This window comes from Lissotriton vulgaris, chromosome 7 (assembly GCF_964263255.1).
Source record: "Lissotriton vulgaris chromosome 7, aLisVul1.2, whole genome shotgun sequence".
NCBI classification, from domain to species: Eukaryota; Metazoa; Chordata; class Amphibia; order Caudata; family Salamandridae; genus Lissotriton; species Lissotriton vulgaris.
In genome coordinates this window covers 187,201,401-187,220,608 of record NC_141695.1, presented here as the reverse complement: position 1 = coordinate 187,220,608, position 19,208 = coordinate 187,201,401, and the positions used below count along the sequence as shown (strand labels likewise).

Genomic DNA, 19,208 nt, shown 5'->3' with positions numbered 1-19,208 from the left:
GGAGGTTATATAAACTACCTTGGTTTAATGTAGAGGAGCTGGTTAGATTTCCTCGGGAGAGCACAGTTTTAGCCACACTGAGTTTAGTATGATACCTGTGCACTTGGAGGGTGTGGTCACCCATCACACAATTAATGTACAAACATCTCTTCATTTGAACTTTTCCCAGGTGTGCCCTAGGATGGACAGTCACAACAGAGCCAGTGTTTTCTCTAAAGCTTGCAGCACGGGGATACCAGAGATAGGAGTGTTGAGTATATAGATTGGAGGAGAAGGTAGTGTTAAGACCCACTATGATGTGGCCTGGTCTTTCTTTGGCGAGACACCCATTAAGTGGGCTGTATACTCTTTTCTGAACCTCCCACGTCATCTGGCCATTGACACAGAACAGGATGAACACAAACTACTTACGGATGAGGTGTTATACATCAGTTCCAGTTTCACACTCTTGGCATCTGGGCCAGCTTCGTATTCCTGCAAGATAGAAATAAGTTGTTTATTTTGGGGTGCACATATGAATTCCTTCAAGAATTCCCGTCAGTAAGTGAGCAGTTACCCCTGTGCTGTGCATGCATTGCTGTCTCAGTTCAACGTTGGCTGTGGTCTCTGGGGGTCGTCTCAGCTGTTGCTTTGTCACGCTACAGGAAAACAACAACTCTAGCACCACAAAGGCCTACCAGTAGAGTGAAATGAGACACCAGCCACAGCAGGGCCTTGCAGCCTGCCCTGGGCCCACACACACAAGTCTAGGTACAGCCCAGTCTGCATTTGTGCTGTGTGAAATGTACAGTACAAGTCACTCTCATGCACAGAGCATGTACACAGCATGGACCGAGCAAGTCCATAGCATGGACAGCCTCCTTTCAGGCTGTACCTCAGCGTGGACCTCAGCAAATCAATATCCCTCAGATACAAAATACATACAGCAAGCACAGTGATCGCTTCCCTCACAAACTCTGCACCTGTCCTTCTTCAGCACAAAATGCCCTGGAGTAGGTATGTTGAGAGACGAATAATACAAAGTATGCTTGGATCTGGTATGTTGGTATTTCAGTGAATTGTTCTACTGTGCCTTGTAACCTTAACACTGATAGAGAAGAAGAATTTAACAAACCAGGCACTAGAAATCCAAACTCTCAGAAATCAAATGGAAGAAAACACCTTCACTAAAATTCAAATTGAATAGAAGCCTGTCCTGAAGAAGGCCACAGTAAAAAATAAATTACCTATCTGAAACATTGGTGTTTATATTAACACATTTGACTAGACAATTAAAGGCAGCTGCTATTGGAGCATTCCAATGTAGGCCCTGACAGAACATTCTTATCAGCCTCTCAACTTTTATATTGTGTATATCAACATTTGTAATGTTGCTTTTTCCCCTAAGTTATTTATTCTGTGTCTGTGCATTTAGAGGCATTAGTTGCAATGTGCGTTATGTTTAAATTCAGAACACATTCATTTTTAAGCAAACTAACTAATATCAGAGCATGAACGGAGTACCTCCTACAGAATGGAAGAAAACATGGGAAGCCATTCTCTGGTGCACCTGATTGCTTGTGCAACTAAATGGAATTTAAATAATGTTTATTAATATGAAGGAAATAGACTTTCAGCACCGTGCTGACACTTACAGGAACAGCAGTGGCCTCCATCTTCCCAGGCAGCTCTCCATCCACCTCTCCAGCCACGGTTCCCACTTTCTCTGGCTCCGCCTAAAAATAAATAGTAAACGAAAATCAGCATGAGAGTTCAAAGGATAACTCTGCTCCAAAGTGTCAGCTTCTGCATACCTAGTATTTCATGAAGCTCTTTTTTGTGTTTCAATTTTTTATTGACATTTATAAATAGAAAAATACATATATTATGATAACTGTATGTATTATCATACAATAAATATATAAGAACATTGTTATATATAAGCATACAATAAAACTTCTTGAATAATTAATCATATTATATAAGTGCAGGTACAAATATTTGGATTTATATTGAGGCTTCATGTAGCTCTTAGCAGATCGCCCGTTTTCAAGCCCTTCTGCTTTGGCAGATAAGGGAACAAGGATAATTAGAGATTTGCCGAGGATCACACAATGTGATCAAGATTAGAACCCATATCCCGCCATCTGAAATGTAGCTACTAAACCAGATTACCCAATATTTTATCCAATCCTGACAAAGGGCTACGTTTAACAACAGTTTTCGCCAATGTAAATTCACCACAATTGGGTGCAAAGAGCTGATCTGCTAATTACGCCTCCTGAAGGTGGTGGAAAGAAGGAGAAAAGCTTCCTTTTCTCCAAACTTTTCTAACTTTTTACGTGTGCTGTGCTGTACAGTACACATGCAAAGTGGGAAAGGTTTCAAAGTAAGTTTAAACATAGTATTTTGTCCTGGAAGGGAAGTAACCGAGTACAAAACCTATGCTAGACTCAGGCGGGCAGCGTGCACGGCGCTGGACAGCCAAGAGGGGCATAAGCTCTTCAGAGCAGAGACACAGTGCCACATCTTTGCAGACACAGCACTGTACTGCTCCCCCCTTTCATGCAACAAACCACAGCAGCTTGTTTACTGCACTGCCCTGTATTAAACAATAGTAAATGGGCCGCGTAGTGTTTAATATAAATGGGTAATATCACATTCATGTATTTATTATTTGTAATAGCACGTGTCTTTACCTCCTTCAATTCCAGGGTCCAAGGATACAAGACAGATGTACAGTTCTAAAGTTAAAAGCCAGCATCATACAACACCACTCACAATTAGAGATACACACTGTAGAACTCGGTCCAGAGAGGATTACATTTCTGCTCACATTGCACCCTCGGTAAGGAAAGGCATTAGATACAGACAGTATGGCAAGAAGGCAGCAGATGGTGACAGCTTCAGGAACTGTTGCTGAATGCATTAACCGCACACTGAATAGAAATGTCTACATATGAATAAAAACACACTATAAAATGCCTGCCACGATATCCTTAGGAATTGCTCTACCAGTGTACATGTTGCAGTTTTTTATCTTACTTTAGTTGCCAGATTGCCACCTTAAAAGACTTAGCCACACAGCTGCCAGGAAGCAGATCAGGAGGCATGGCTTACTGCTGATGGATATGTGAGTGTGGGGGAGCAACACCTAACATCTGCCCTCTCCCACTTTGTTTCAAGTACTGAACACAACCTGGTGAAAGGGTTCACACTTGTGGAAAACCCACAATGTGATGCCACCCAGTATAAAACCACCTTTTCAAGGAGTCCTTGACCTCTCAGGAGGTCTGGGGGCTGCAGTGACATCTTTGATTATCAGGTGTAGCCCTCCTCAACTTTAGCAGCATCTTTCTTTGGCAATTGTGCTACAATTTTGATGCCCCAGGACCGGTGCTTTTGGATTTGTGATTCGTTGTCGTTGAATCGGTATTTCCTCAAAACCTTCTCATGAACAGTTTAAATACAGAGGAGCAGATTTACAAGCCCCTTGCGCCGCCTGCTAAGTGATATTTACAAGAACAGGTAAAGTCACCCTGCGTGACTTCACCTGAGCTTGGAAATATCGCACCTGTTTACGGAACACTTTGAGTGATAGGGCCTGACATGGGTGTTGATGTGGGTGTTCCCACCCAACACCCGTGTCCAATGATGCATTTCCAGATTTACGATTTCTCGTAAATCTGGAAATGCGTCAGAATTTATTTCTCCTCATTTTTTCCTCTATCAATGTGTGCTGCATTCTACAGCACGCATTTGAAGAAGAAATCACCTCAATTGATTGTTTTTGTGCAGGAAGGTGCCCCTCGCTGCACAAAACACTCTCCCCACAACAGAGGCATCCGTGCACCATGGTGCAAGGGTGCCTGCACCAGCGCGTGGCATCAGTTTGTGCACCACCACAGGGGGAAGCACAGAGATGCAACATATTGTTGTAAATATGTTGCATCCCTGTGCTTCGAAACTAAGGCAGGCAGCTCAGCACAATGACTTGCAGCACCTCGCTGCATTAGTTTCTTGTAGATCTGCCCCAGAGAAGTATTCTGGAAATCGAGTTGTACTGGGAAGCAAATTTTAAACTGTTATGTAAATATTTAGCTTTAGTAGTGAATTAGGACTGTTTCCATTTTTGAACTTTGTTTTTCCCATGAAGAAATGGGAAGAGTCCTGCATCAAGATTACAATTACATGTTATGTAAATATGAATGTGTATTTAGGTAGTAATAGATGTGTTGCCAAAAATAGAAACTAAAGAATATTAATAAATGTTAATTAATTTCCAGTTGTGCATCTGAAATGTTAGAAAGTCAGTGAGTATCAAAGCTGTATATACAAAAAGTGGAGGTAGTAGTTTTGCCATAAATAAATAGTTCCTTAAATCTTGTTACTTTTCAGTTTCAGGAATGTCAGCTTAATATTAGGAACATGGAGAGTTGGTTACACAAAGCCATATTTGAGGTTTATCCTTGTACTGCTATCTATACGGTATATCCTTTTACTCTTAAAGCTATCTTTAGGGTATAACCTTTCACTCTTAAAGCTTTCTTTCACTCTTAAAGCTATCTTTAAGGTATATCCTTTAACTGTTAAAGCTAATTGGTGGTCCTAGGAAATTTAAGGATACATTTTCCTAACCTACATAGAGATTTTCTAGAAAGGTTGATGAATGAGCTTGACTACAGCATTGATGAAAAGTTGCCTCTCTGCCCCAACATCGAGGTTTATTCATCACGGATAAAACTGGAGACCATGCGCCGCTCCACAATTTCCATGAGAAAATATGGCCTGGAGAATCATAAATTCAACAGTTCTACAACACATAATATCCTCTTCAAAACTTCGGACCAGTTCTAAAGTCCTCCTAAATCCAGCCAAGCTCACTTTGAACCTACTGTAGGACTTACTTTGTTTGATCTTATAACTCCTGTCTTTGCACATTTCGAGGCAAGTGCTTGATAGTAGGTTTAGGTAAATTGTGTTAATTTCGTGCTAGTGCATATACACATGCAAAAACCACAGTTGATGGACAGAATGCAGAACAATGTCATACATTCACCCCAGTACAGAGATCTGTTCCTAAATCCATCGTTTTTTTGCACTCCACACCACCCCAGTTCAGACATGGCCATATGCAAATCAGTCTGACCCTGTGCCTCATGGGAACAGTCCAGCCCGAACTGCCAAGCCATGCCTTCCTGCACGTGCATATACACATAGCAGACATTTTTAGGGGTAGGTGTTTCTGACTCTTTTTGCAGCCTGTGTTAACATGCGTCCCCCTGTGATAGTAAAAACGAGGTTACTGAAGAACTGTCATATATAATGCTCCCATCTTCACCCTGCACCCTGTAGGAGCAGCAGGCGCACACCGCTTCTTAAAAAAGGACCAACAAGGGACCAATACCTTCCTGCACATGAGCACTGGGCTCAGCATCTCACAGATGCATTCACATCCCTGCCTCAAGGACCCACATGGGACCACTGCCTTCCTGCACATGCGCCCTGGGCTCAGCATCTCACAGATGCATTCACATCCCTGCCTCAAGGACCCACATGGGACCACTGCCTTCCTGCACATGCGCCCTGGGCTCAGCATCTCACAGATGCATTCACATCCTGCCTCTTCAGGGTGTTAAGAAAAACATGGCCACGATCACAGTGTGTTGTGGATTGTGTGTAGGGGTGGTTATAGAGTGTCTGAATTATACCACTGGCCTGAGTCAGGCGTTTCCATGGTTACTATGAAAATGCCAAGCCAGGCTGCCTTGGGTGGACCAGAGAAGTGAGCATCCTCTGTGGAATGAACGGCCGCAGGCAGCAGCTTCATTGCTCAGGCTCCATCCAGAGAGAAAAACATCCACCCGTAATTGAATGCTTGCCTCTTTCACTGTTGTGAAAGTGGAGCGGATTGATGGGCTTTGCATGCCAGAAGTGTGTGAGCAGGCCATAGGAGGGCCTTTGGCACACTCTACTTACACCTCCCCACATCAGTTGTGGCATTGGAGAGTTCTGCGTTTGACACACACCTTTTTGTCTTGCATAAAAACTATCAATAAAGGGCATACATATAACAAATATACAACAAGTTGTGTACATCGCATTTTTCACATTCCCTCTGCTGGTTACAGGGCTGCTTGATCATTTGATACTTTGATAGTTACACTGCAAGATCCAGTCTAACCTACTTGTATTTATTTGTTCTATTTGTTTAGTGATTCTATCTTTGCAGTCCTTTTCTCTTGGAGTGCTTTGCTTTTGATCACAGGCTTACATTGAGAGAGAATTCTAGCCTTTCCTAGATCCCCTGGGGATATCACCAGCCGAGGCTTGTGTCATGCTCAGGGACTTCCGGCTGGGTCGCCACTGTAGGAATCAAATATCAGTTATGATCCTCATCTTGAATGAGTGAATTACTAACAAAAGGACACACACACACCAAGGCATACATAGATCTTTGTTTAGATAAAAGACCAGCGCTTTTATATCCCAGAAAACATAGAAAGATCATTTAAAAAAGTTTCTGAAATAAGCCCAATTTATAGCAGGAAAATGCATTATTTGTCTGCACGTTTTGGAGAAGTAAAAACATCAAAACGTCATAAGTGTTGTAAATTTGCAAAAATCTTTGCTTTTGGCCGAAAATTCCCACAGAATAGCCGCAAGAATTTTTATTTTCTTTAAAAAGATAAATCTACCACTGGAAGTGTTCTCTCTCTGTTGTTTCTGTTTTTGTTTCATGTTAAATGAATCGACTAGCAAGGATGCTGTGGACCCTGGTCCAAAGCAAGAATAATGGCCCCTTTGACTGACGTTGGGGTAGATAAACACAACAATTACATTGGTTCAGTGGATTCGTCAGGGCTCTGGGCCCTGTGCCCTTGCACCTGCTGCACCAATGGTACCTACACCCCTGCGTAAAATCTACTTTTGTGGATATTTTCCTGCAAGAATTTTCAGATGATAGTTTTTGCAACATTGCACACACCTTACAAGATTAATATTAATATTAGGTGTATTTGTATCCAGATTTGTCAATCGACCAAAACTTTGCCTGTTAACATTTGTGAGAATTTCATAGATTCAGTGGCAATATATTTTTTTTTAGAAAACTTGTATTCATAAACAATTTCAAGAAGTTTGTGAAGTCTTAAAAAACTTCATGAATTTTCCAGTAGGAAATCTATGTAGCTTTGTGCACCCCCATTTTCAATCCATATAATGTAACGTTCTGAAAGGGCCCAATCATATCAGAGTTCAAGCCACCCCCCCCCCCCCCCCCCCCGTTGTTCCCGCTCAGACCACACCCCGCTTCTCTGCAGCACAATCTTGAGGGGCGCGGTCGTGGTGGGGGTTGCTTCATTGCCTTGCTGTTTCCTTTGAAGATGCTGTTTAAGTAATCAAGATGGATTGCCAAGACAGATGACAGCACGGAGCAGGCCTGGGAATATCCCTATATCTTTCTAGATTTTACATTATACCAGAGCACAATTTACATAATTGACATAAGTAAAATACTTTCTACTGCCTGACAGATTGAATATAACAATTATCTTACACAGGTTAACAACTCCCCTAATGCTCAGGAGATGTCTTCAGTGTGATTTTACCATGCTACAGAAGTTTAACCCCTTGCATCCTGATGTTGGTAAAATACCTTTTGAAAAACACAAATACAAATGAAAAAAGGTTGTGTCGTAAAGATTTGTGCAGATGTACGAACTATAATATGCTGTTCTTTCTCATGATTGGGAGAGAAGAGGGGCATTATGACTCCCTCGAGGCATGGCCCGTGCACATACTCAATAATGCTGATAAGTACAATATTGCGTGATGTGCATCTGCATACATACTGAGAGCCTCATCTATAGGAACATGACGCAGCTCAGTAAGCCATTTAGCTGCACAGTGCTGCGTCATGTTCAAAGCACACGTATGCGTCTTATTAACAAGAATACGATGCACCCCTGTGCTTTCCTATTCACTGGCGCACAATTGCCGCCATGCGCCAGCGCAGGCACCATTGCGTCCTTGCACGGGAGCCTGCGGTTATGATTATTTTCTGTGAAGTAAGGGATACCTTCCGCCACAAAAATAATCATTAATGGCATTTTCCTCTTTCTTTGCTTGAATGCAGCACACATAGAAAGAGAAAAACACGAGGACAAATAAAAGTATTTCTCCTTGTCGCCCAATGTCCACGCCTCCACAGGGGGGCCCTAGGATTATACGAATTCCCAGTTTTACAAAATGTTATAAATCTGGGAATGGGTCAAGTTCCATGGATGTTGTGTGGGAACATCCACAGCAACATCCATGGAACCCCCCTTGCATGTAGAGTAATGTGTGAAAGGGGCACATCTTTGCAAGCCAGGAAAAGTCAGGCAGGGTGACTTTACATGCCTTGTACATATGGGCAAGCCCATTGCGCCGTTGGTGCATCCAAAAAAGTGATGCGCCAGCGGTGCAATGGGCAGGTAAATAATCCCCTTAGATTTTAAACTTCATAAGGCCCTCATTAGAAGAATGCCCTTAATTCCAATGGGGCCAAAATTACAGGTTTTAGGTGCTGAAATCAGCTAAAAAATTCTCAGTGAAATTCTGACCTTAAATGAGGAATTACTGGAGGAATCGGACTCAGCGTTACCCGTTCCTCCAGGCCCCGGGTTGCTCTTTATTTTCTTAATGGACCTCCAAGATTCAACTTCTAATGTGCCAGATGTTCCCACCACCAAAGTTACCACTACATCCGGATTCAGTAACTCCAGGGTTAGGAAAATACATTCCACCAGCAGGACCTGAGTCATGGCTTGCCAGATCTCTCCATGCAGTCAACACATTCTGGAAAGGATCACAGCTTTTTTTCAAAATCCTGAATTGGTGCCTTTGCTCCTGTTTTTGCCCTCATTATGAATGGGCTACTGGAAATAGGTAGCATTCCAAGGCTTGAATTCAATGCAGTGCAATGTGCATGGATTAAAAACCTTTTCCAAGAGGTAGGCGCGACTGCTTTAGATAACATGGGCCTCATTGGCTTGGACAATCGTTTCTAAAGAGCCTCAAACCTTTTGTGAGTCATTCTCACAACTTTATATCCATGTTTCATCTTGCAATCATCAGTGAGCTGATGTAAGTCTACAGCCCAGCACAGGATTTTCTTTACAAGCATCATCTCCAGTCACTAAGTCAGCTATCTCTAAAAGTCGCACCCATCTTGGGTTGCCAATGGTGCAAGTCTGAAAAGTGATTGTTCAATATCTGCACATGTCATGGGTAGCACTGGAAGGTCAGCCATCTTAGGTGTGTGTCTATGAGCAGAGGCGTTTTAAGGCTTGGGCAAAGTGGGCAAGTGCCCAGGGCTCCGAGCTTCCAAGGGTCCCCTGGGAAAGAGAACTGTATCTTTTTTTAATTTTATTTTATGGAGTTTTATATAGTGCGAACTTCACCGAATCGGGTATCAGAGCGCTTTACATAGCACCAGCTGCGTTACATGAGGACACATTCATTTTTGGTTAGGCACAGGAGATTAAGTGATATGCCCAGAATCACAGGATGTTCAGCGTCATTGCCGAGACTCAAACCCAGTTCCCCAGATTCGAGGTCGACCGCCCTAGCCGTTAGGCCGTTAGGTCAACTCCTATCTCTAACCCACATCTGACTTTTTCTCCATCTCAACCTCTAATGTATTTTTCAAGATTGTTTGGCATGGTAGGGCTTGCATTAGCAGAAAATGGGTAATAAAATACAAAGCTGTACTGGACAGTGCCCCCTAAATTATGTCTTTTCTGGGTCCCCTGAAATCCTTAAGCGGACACTGGCAGAGAGAAAGAGGAAAAACAGCAGGAAATTAAATGTGGTGGTAGGAGAAAGAGAGAAGGCTGGGACGAGGAGGGTTAAGACATGTCAAAAAATCACTTAGAGGGATTTAGGAAGGAAAAATGAAGGAGGGAGGATGCCTGGAAATGTTAAGTGAGAACAGAGGTTGTAAGTAAGTATGTGTGGGTCTGTGCCTGATTGTTGGCCGGTGAAAGTTTAGAGAGGAAAGAGGAGCACCTGAGCAAAGGGTATGAGAAGAAGGTGATAATATAAGGTGTGGATCATGACGGTTTGAGAGGAGAGTGATAGAGGATGGTGAGAGGTGAGTGAAAAAGAGAGTAGTGTTTGAGACATAAGAAAATGAGAGGTAGAGAAAGAGAGAATGGCCTCAGATGATGCAGAGAGAACAGGAGGGAAAGAAGATGAAAGAGGTGAAGAAATTGGGAAAGTGGAAAGTCTGTGTTCATGAATGGAATAAGAGGAAAAATGAATGTTAGAAGCAAGTTCATGAAGGAGACTATACAATGTGAACAAGAAGATACTGTGTGAGACACAGATGAGGGAGGAGGTAACTACTGGGGCAGGTAGTATTGGGAAGAAGCCGAGAGTTTCTCATACACGCAACAAATGTGACATCTTTTCTAAAGTCCCTTCTGTTGGGTTGACAAAACTTCTCAAATGCGCCCTAGGGAGGGATTTAGGAGTAGGAGAGAAAATATAAAAGAGTGGACATGGGAGAGATGGAGTAGACTAAGAAAATTAAGAAAACAAGAGAAGAGTGCATACAACAGTACAGTGGTCAAGAGGAAGGTAGGAGGAAAGGGTGAGAAGTCAGCTGGAGTTGAAGCAAGAGGTAGAGTTTGAGAAGAGAGGGAATTGAGATGGCCCGACTGGAAACTGGCTTTTCCCTCGGATCTTTTCCAATTCCCTAGGATGGAAGGTCTCTGTAAACGGTCACATTTGAGATACATTGATTTTTCAGAACTATACTTGGTTCCCAGGACTGTTGATGACATTACATGTAAGATTTGAGGGTCGTTTGCAAACCTGTCCAGTAAATTTGATGCTGGTAACCGAGGCAAAGTCATTCTATAGTAGATTCAGACTAACACCATGCACTGCAACCATAAGACACACATATAGCTCTCCCAATGCCCCTAAATTTACCATCCACCAAGCACTAAGCCATTCACAGATCTAAAATGCGACGTGCCCTGCTGCCCACTGTCTGAGACATCCAGAGTTCACTCTGAACACTTCTACGTTGACCTGCAGATGCACCGATATTTCAGTCCTGAGACAACTTGCACTAGCTCTCAACTCTCAAGGTTCCTGGTTCCATGCAGGAGTATCTCTTCCAGGGCATTCTTGGCCTTCTGGGGTTTGCAGTAGTCCTGTTTGCCAGTGACAAACTATTGACTACAAGTCCCAGAATTCAAGGAAAAGCTTGGGGACAAGGAGCTACTCAAGCCTGGGCTTATTAAGTAAAACGTGTAAACATCCTGGGCACAAATAGCAGGGGACTCTTTCTGCTTCATTAGTATTACAGACAAAACCAAGAGCCAATAGCACCACAGCTCTTTACTGCTGACAACAGCAGGAAATCCAGCCTTTATGTGTTGTATCTGATCTTTTTCGGATCAGATATATGTGCATGTTCAAGTGGTTCTATTCTACCAAAGACTACAAGTCCCAGAATGCACAGATTTGCTTATGGAAACTAGGCATGAGAAAGAGTGATCTGGCATCATCATGGGCACCCACGTGTTTCCCTTCGTTGAAGAATTTCAAAGTTATCAATTGAACCTATTTGATGAAGGGAACTTGAAGCCAGCACCAGTTTAGGTGTACCACTCTACAGCGCTAAGCACGCTGGGGCATGCAGTCCTATATTTACAAAAGAAAAGTGAAAGTGCCAGCATGCTTAGGGTTGTTGGCTTCTAAACCAAGACTCTCTGTAAGTTACCCGTGTCACATTGCAGGGAGTTGACTGATATGGGGTTGTCACCCAAAAATATAAGCCAGATAAGATAAAGATGCACTTTTGTGAGGACCACTAGACTGTTACATTGGACACTTACCTCTTGGCCAGCTTCAGCAAAGCAGAGTCCAATGGCCAGAAGGGCCAGCAGGTACATCTTGAGGGCCATCAGAGAAGGAGAGAAGGCTCGGTTGGAGAAGGTAAGACCACAGGACACTCCTTTCTCTCCAGGACACGTCTGCCAAGGCCCAGACCTGCTTCTCTTTTAAAGGAGACAGTGGGGATTGCCCAGGCTGTACTTACCAAATAGCCCCTCCCTCACTGCCTCCCGCACATCCCCTTTTTGCTACATTTAAGAAAATCCCAGCAGACTCCACCCCTTCACCTCCCCCCACGCCTTAGACTAAGGAGTAAGTAGACCACCTGCTGGTACTGTGTTACACCCCTTGTCCAGTTGCACCAGTGCTGGTAAACTACTTCAGCAGAAGTAAAGACGCTGAATCAGCAAATAAAAAGGGCTATCCAAAAAGAATGTTCCCTTTTTCACTTTTTTCTTTAATAATGCGAAAAAGTTTGAGAACTAAGGCTGTGTTTTCTGACTGCCCAAACAAATGCATTCTTTAAAAAAAAGTTAATATAGAAAACTAGATGCAGAACATAAAGCTATGTCTGTCTGGTTTCATTCAATCAACCAGAAGCAAGCAACCGTATGGTTTACTTCACATTGCATTAATTAGGGTGTGATGGTGTCAGTGAGCCAAACGTTTTACACAAATTCACACTGATACTGCTAGCATAAAATAAAAAATAACTTCCCTATCTGCTGGCGTGACGCACCCTTAGAAGAGCCTGATCACTTGATGTATTTTGTTTCTGTCTACCACCTAGAGGTGAAAGGTAGACCCTTTATACTGTTGGGTAATGCTGTGCCTATTAATGGATAGGCCTGTAAATAAGCCGGACTCCCTAGTGAGAGCTCCATGACTCTAACCTTTTCTGTAACTGTTGTTACATTTACCCAGTTTAACATTACTCAACTTACTGACCTCTTAAGGATGGATGTCTCTGGTGGCCAGTCATCTTTAACTAGTCTCTAGTGTATTATAGGGTAGAACTGTGTATACACACAAAATCAGCGCCCTAGGAGCTGCATGGTTCACCCTCTACAATGACTGTGGTACCAAATCTATCTTATCTCAATGTTGGTGTATCTCACCATTCTGACTCCTGGGACCAGCTCCACATTATCTCAGGCCAGATATAGATGTACCCAAAACACTCTCTGCCCTGAGAGGGGCCTGGTACAAACTCAACAATGATTGAGGACATTCAGCTTCCTCATGGTAGCTACCTCTACCTGGTATCATGAGCTAGCAAAGGGTGTCATATAGAAGGGACAAATCACAAATAAGAGCTGTTTGAGGTTCGATACCCAGGAAGAACAGCAAAGCTGTAAAGAAACCATTTCCACAGCTAACTATTAATTTTCTTTAGTTTTTTCTGACCAGAATTAAATACCCAACCTTGCAGAAGCCTTTCCTTCATGCTTGGTGCGCTGCCTCCACTCTACTATAGGAATGAGATCCTTGCTTCTCATCTTTCAATACTCATCTCCCATCACTCATTGCATCATTAAACACGTATCAAATTTGGGGTGGGCCGAGCTTTTCGTAGAGCGGTGGAACTACTATACCATGAACCTACAGCCTCGGTTTTGGTTAATGGTGCACTGTCGGAACCTTTCGCTATTACAAGAGGAACCCGGCAGGGCTGTCCGCTTTCGCCTTTACTTTTTGATATCTATATGGAGCCATTCGCCCAACTGATCCGTGAAGATGTCATATATTACTCCATTTAGTTACAGAGATTGGGAAAAAAAAGTATCTCTATACGCTGACGATCTTATGATTCTAACATCTGATATCAAAGCAGCTTTTCCGTCAGTTATTAATCTGGCACAAGAATTCGGCAATATTTCTGGTTACGAAGTTAATGCCACAAAGACCGAAATTATGACATGGAATATTAATAATACGCCACTTCCAGTACAGCCTTGCGATAGTATGAGATATTTGGGTATAAAAATCTTAAAAGACATCAATCAAATCGCCCATACAAATTTTGCTCAGGTAGCCAAAGACTGCAGGAATTCAATGAATTCTTGGAGACATCTTCCATTGACTCTCTTAGGTCGATCAAATTTGGTCAAGATGTCCATTTTACCCAAGTTGACCTTTGTTTTCAATAGTTTACCACTCTACTTTGAAAAGAAAATGATAACAAAGATGCTGAGTGATATCACCTCATTTATATGGAGGAACAAGCTAGCAAGAATTTCTTGGAATAAATTAAGGCGTTGTAGGGAGAAGGGAGGCTTGGCTGGCCCTGATATTCAAATTTACGCCTGGGCGTTTCAGATGACACATGCTCGAATTCTATTTAAAACTCCAGCTGAGCAGGGTATCGGCCGGTTGTTTTCAACACTACTAGAATTTGAAGGCTTAAATCAGGTGGGATTCTTGTACAAGTTTGGGGATCCAAACTTTTTTAAGAAGATAAAGTTGAAGATACTACAGGGCCTAGCGAGAACTTGGTATAATCTTAGAACAACTACCAAAATAGGGTATTTTTCAAACAGTTCTCCTATAGGGGACCTTCCGGACCCACCTGAGTGGACTAAAGATGCCTTGATAAGCCCGCTAAAAGAAGCTGGTATCATAACTTGGGGAGATCTCTTTTTTGAAGGGGAAATGTTTACCTGGGAACATCTAGTGTGAAAAGTAGGCCCCAATCTATCAAGACCTAAACTTCTCCAGATCTCTAGTTGGGCGAATGCACAAAATTCTGACATCACTCGTCGTCCAAAAGGATTACTGGGAGGCAGCAGTCAACTAGAATCTTCTCTACTGGACAATACCCTAAAAACTAAAGAGGTTTCCCATTTCTACAATTTAATCCTAGAGGAAATAGACGGAGTATTCCACCTTCCTGATCAACTTTGGGGTTCTCTTCTGCCGACATTAAATATGAACGAACTATGGGAGATATCTTTTACTGTGTTATGGGATATTGTCAAACCAGCATGGCTGCGTAGAAACCACTTTTTTACCCTTCACAGGGCATACTATTCCCCTCAAAGGCTGTCAAAATTTTCGCCTAGTATACCAGTAGCTTGCCCACGGTGTGGTCTAGTTGCTGCTTCTGACGCACATATGTTTTATGATTGCCCTCATCTATCGTCTTACTGGCAATCAATAAGCAACAAATTAACATCTTCTATAGGCATCACTGTGAATATAGACCTAGGACTGGCAATTTTGGGAATACAGGATAAAAAACGCACTGCAAATAACAATCTTGTGTTTTATTCAATGTTGGTAGCCCGACGTGAGATTTGTAAGCGTTGGAAAGAGGCCTCCCCCCCGAGACTACAAGATTGGAGCTCATCTATGCTCTTTATATCAAAACTGGATCTTGCAAGAGGAGGAAAACCAGAAAAAAGAGACTTCTGGCTAAAACTCGATTGGACTCAATAATTTGAAACTGGGTTTTTTTTTTCCCCCCAGTTCCGATGATTACGAAGCCATGTCGTACTCCTTTTTGCTTATTCATATCTGTCCTTCATAATTAAGGTCAATCTGTGGTATAAGCAGTGGTGTAATTTGGCTAATGGCAAGCTCCGTCCTAAGAGTACATAAAGGTCTGTGATTAAGGATGAAAATAACTTGTCTGTAGGGTCTTGCCACTCCTTCATAATCATTGACCCCTACCAGTCCTGCACTGAGACAGCACGTTTTTTTTTCTCCAGGTCACACCCCTTTTTGAGCCCAAGGTACTTATGGGCCAGCCATGGTTGAGAGGAGGAACAAAAAAAACAAAAAACAAAAATTAAACACGTATCAATTCTTATGACCACTTCTAACACCTCAGCCCTCAGTCTTCAGCTCGTAGTCCTCTCTCCCTATCCCCCACTCCTCATCAATCACTTAGGATTCTCATTCCTCATTGCTCAATTCCCATTCCTCGCTCCTCATTCCTCGCTCCTCATTCCTCGCTCTTCATTCCTCGCTCCTCATTCCTCGCTCCTCATTCCTCGCTCCTCATTAATTGCTCCTCATTCCTCGCTCCTCATTCCTCGCTCCTCATTCCTTTCTCCTCATTCCTTGCTCCTCATTCCTCGCGCCTCATTCCTCGCTCCTCATTCCTCGCTCCTCATTCCTCCTCCTCATTCCTCGCTCCTCATTCCTCGCTCCTCATTCCTCGTTCCTCATTCCTCTCTCCTCATTCCTCACTCCTCATTCCTCGCTCCTCATTCCTCACTCCTCATTCCTCTCTCCTCGCTCCTCATTCCTCGCTCCTCATTCCTCGCTCCTCATTCCTCGCTCCTCATTCCTCGCTCCTCATTCCTCACTCCTCATTCCTCAATCCTCGTTCCTCGCTCCTCATTTCTCACTCCTCATTCCTTGCTCCTCATTCCTCGCTCCTCATTCCTCGCTCCTTATTCCTCGCTCCTCATTCCTCTCTCCTCATTCCTCACTCCTCATTCCTCTCTCCTCATCATCGCTCCTCATTCCTCTCTCCTCATTCCTCGCTCCTCATTCCTTGCTCCTCATTCCTCGCTCCTCATTCCTCGCTCCTCATTCCTCGCTCCTCATTCCTCAATCCTCATTCCTCGCTCCTCATTCCTCGCTCCTCATTCCTCGCTCCTCATTCCTCATTCCTCTCTCCTTATTCCTCACTCCTCATTCCTCGCTCCTCATTCCTCTCTCCTCATTCCTCGCTCCTCATTCCTCGCTCCTCATTCCTCGCTCCTCATTCCTCTCTCCTCATTCCTCGCTCCTCATTCCCCGCTCCTCATTCCTCACTCCTCATTCCTCGCTCCTCATTCCTTGCTCCTTATTCCTTGCTCCTCATTCCTCGCTCTTCATTCCTCGCTCCTCATTCATCGCTCCTCATTCCTCGCTCCTCATTCCTCTCTCCTCATTCCTCGCTCCTCATTCCTCGCTCCTCATTCCTCGCTCCTCATTCCTCGCTCTTCATTCCTCGCTCCTCATTCCTCACTCCTCATTTCTCCCTCCTCATTCCTCGCTCCTCATTCCTCGCTCTTCATTCCTCTCTCCTCATTCCTCTCTCCTCATTCCTCACTCCTCATTCCTCTCTCCTCATTCCTCTCTCCTCATTCCCCGCTCCTCATTCATCGCTCCTCATTCCTCGCTCCTCATTCCTCTCTCCTCATTCCTCTCTCCTCATTCCTCGCTCCTCATTCCTCGCTCCTCATTCCTCGCTCCTCATTCCTCGCTCCTCATTCCTCGCTCTTCATTCCTCTCTCCTCATTCCTCTCTCCTCATTCCTCACTCCTCATTCCTCTCTCCTCATTCCTCTCTCCTCATTCCCCGCTCCTCATTCCTCGCTCTTCATTCCTCACTCCTCATTCCTCCCTCCTCATTCCTCGCTCCTCATTCCTCGCTCTTCATTCCTCTCTCCTCATTCCTCTCTCCTCGTTCCTCACTCCTCATTCCTCTCTCCTCATTCCTCTCTCCTCATTCCCATCCCCTCATTCCTTGCTCTTCATTCCTCGCTCCTCATTCCCCGCTCCTCATTCCTCGCTCCTCATTCCTTGCTCCTCATTCCTTGCTCCTCATTCCTCGCTCCTCATTCCTCGCTCCTCATTCCTCGCTCCTCATTCCTTGCTCCTCATTCTTCGCTCCTCATTCCTCGCTCCTCATTCATCGCTCCTCATTCCTCGCTCCTCATCCCTCGCTCCTCATTCCTCGCTCCTCATTCCTCGCTCCTCATTCCTCGCTCCTCATCCCTCGCTCCTCATCCCTCGCTCCTCATTCCTCGCTCCTCATTCCTTGCTCCTCATTCCTCGCTCCTCATTCCTCGCTCCTCATTCCTTTCTCCTCATTCCTTGCTCCTCATTCCTCGCTCCTCATTCCTCGCTCCTCATTCCTCGCTCCTCATTCCTCCTCCTCATTCCTCACTCCTCATTCCTCGCTCCTCATTCCTCGTTTCTCATTCCTCTCTCCTCATTCCTCACTCCTCATTCCTCGCTCCTCATTCCTCACTCCTCATTCCTCTCTCCTCGCTCCTCATTCCTCGCTCCTCATTCCTCGCTCCTCATTCCTCGCTCCTCATTCCTCACTCCTCATTCCTCAATCCTCGTTCCTTGCTCCTCATTTCTCACTCCTCATTCCTCACTCCTCATTCCTCTCTCCTCATTCCTCACTCCTCATTCCTCGCTCCTCATTCATCGCTCCTCATTCCTCTCTCCTCATTCCTCGCTCCTCATTCCTTGCTCCTCATTCCTCGCTCCTCATTCCTCGCTCCTCATTCCTCGCTCCTCATTCCTCAATCCTCATTCCTCGCTCCTCATTCCTCGCTCCTCATTCCTTGCTCCTCATTCCTCATTCCTCTCTCCTTATTCCTCACTCCTCATTCCTCGCTCCTCATTCCTCTCTCCTCATTCCTCGCTCCTCATTCCTCGCTCCTCATTCCTTGCTCCTCATTCCTCGCTCCTCATTCCTCGCTCCTCATTCCTCTTTCCTCATTCCTCGCTCCTCATTCCCCGCTCCTCATTCCTCGCTCCTCATTCCTCGCTCCTCATTCCTCGCTCCTTATTCCTCGCTCCTCATTCCTCGCTCCTCATTCCTCGCTCCTCATTCATCGCTCCTCATTCCTCTCTCCTCATTCCTCGCTCCTCATTCCTCGCTCCTCATTCCTCGCTCCTCATTCCTCGCTCCTCATTCCTCGCTCCTCATTCCTCCCTCCTCATTCCTCGCTCCTCATTCCTCGCTCTTCATTCCTCTCTCCTCATTCCTCTCTCCTCATTCCTCACTTCTCATTCCTCTCTCCTCATTCCTCTCTCCTCATTCCCCGCTCCTCATTCCTCGCTCCTCATTCCTCGCTCCTCATTCCCCGCTCCTCATTCCTCGCTCCTCATTCCTTGCTCCTCATTCTTCGCTCCTCATTCCTCGCTCCTCATTCCTCGCTCCTCATTCCTCACTCCTCGCTCCTCATTCCTCTCTCCACATTCCTTGCTCCTCATTCCTCATTCCTCACTCCTCATTCCTCGCTCCTCATTCCTTTCTCCTCATTCCTCACTCCTCATTCCTTTCTCCTCATTCCTCACTCCTCATTCCTCGCTCCTCATTCCTCGCTCCTCATTCCTCTCTCCTCATTCCTCACTTCTTTCTCCTCATTCCTCACTCCTCATTCCTCGCTCCTCATTCCTCACTCCTCTTGCTTCACCAATGAGTTCTCTTCCTAGCCTGAATGAACCAATCATCATGTTTCCACTGCACACTAGCATGTCCATTTTAGGACTTTTCATCCCTAATCCCTCACATGTTAGTTCTCATTCCTCACCCCTTGCTTCTCATTGGTCACACAACCCACTCCTGTGCACCATCTCTGGTGATAAGAGTGAGTG

General features: G+C 44.5%; 1 protein-coding gene across 1 annotated transcript in view; it reads right to left on the bottom strand.

Annotated features, from left to right (window-relative positions):
* LOC147701154 (uncharacterized) overlaps positions 1 to 12,016 on the bottom strand; it is a 33,030-nt gene extending 21,014 nt beyond the window's left edge. The window contains exons 1-3 of the mRNA XM_086929915.1: positions 11,877 to 12,016; positions 1,635 to 1,715; positions 412 to 474 (exon numbers count right to left, since the gene is read on the bottom strand). Of these exons, the coding sequence (XP_086786041.1) occupies positions 412 to 474; positions 1,635 to 1,715; positions 11,877 to 11,945 (213 nt within the window). The 5' untranslated portion in view covers positions 11,946 to 12,016. The remainder of the gene's footprint in view (positions 1 to 411; positions 475 to 1,634; positions 1,716 to 11,876) is intronic.
* Between the last annotated feature and the right edge of the window lie 7,192 nt (positions 12,017 to 19,208).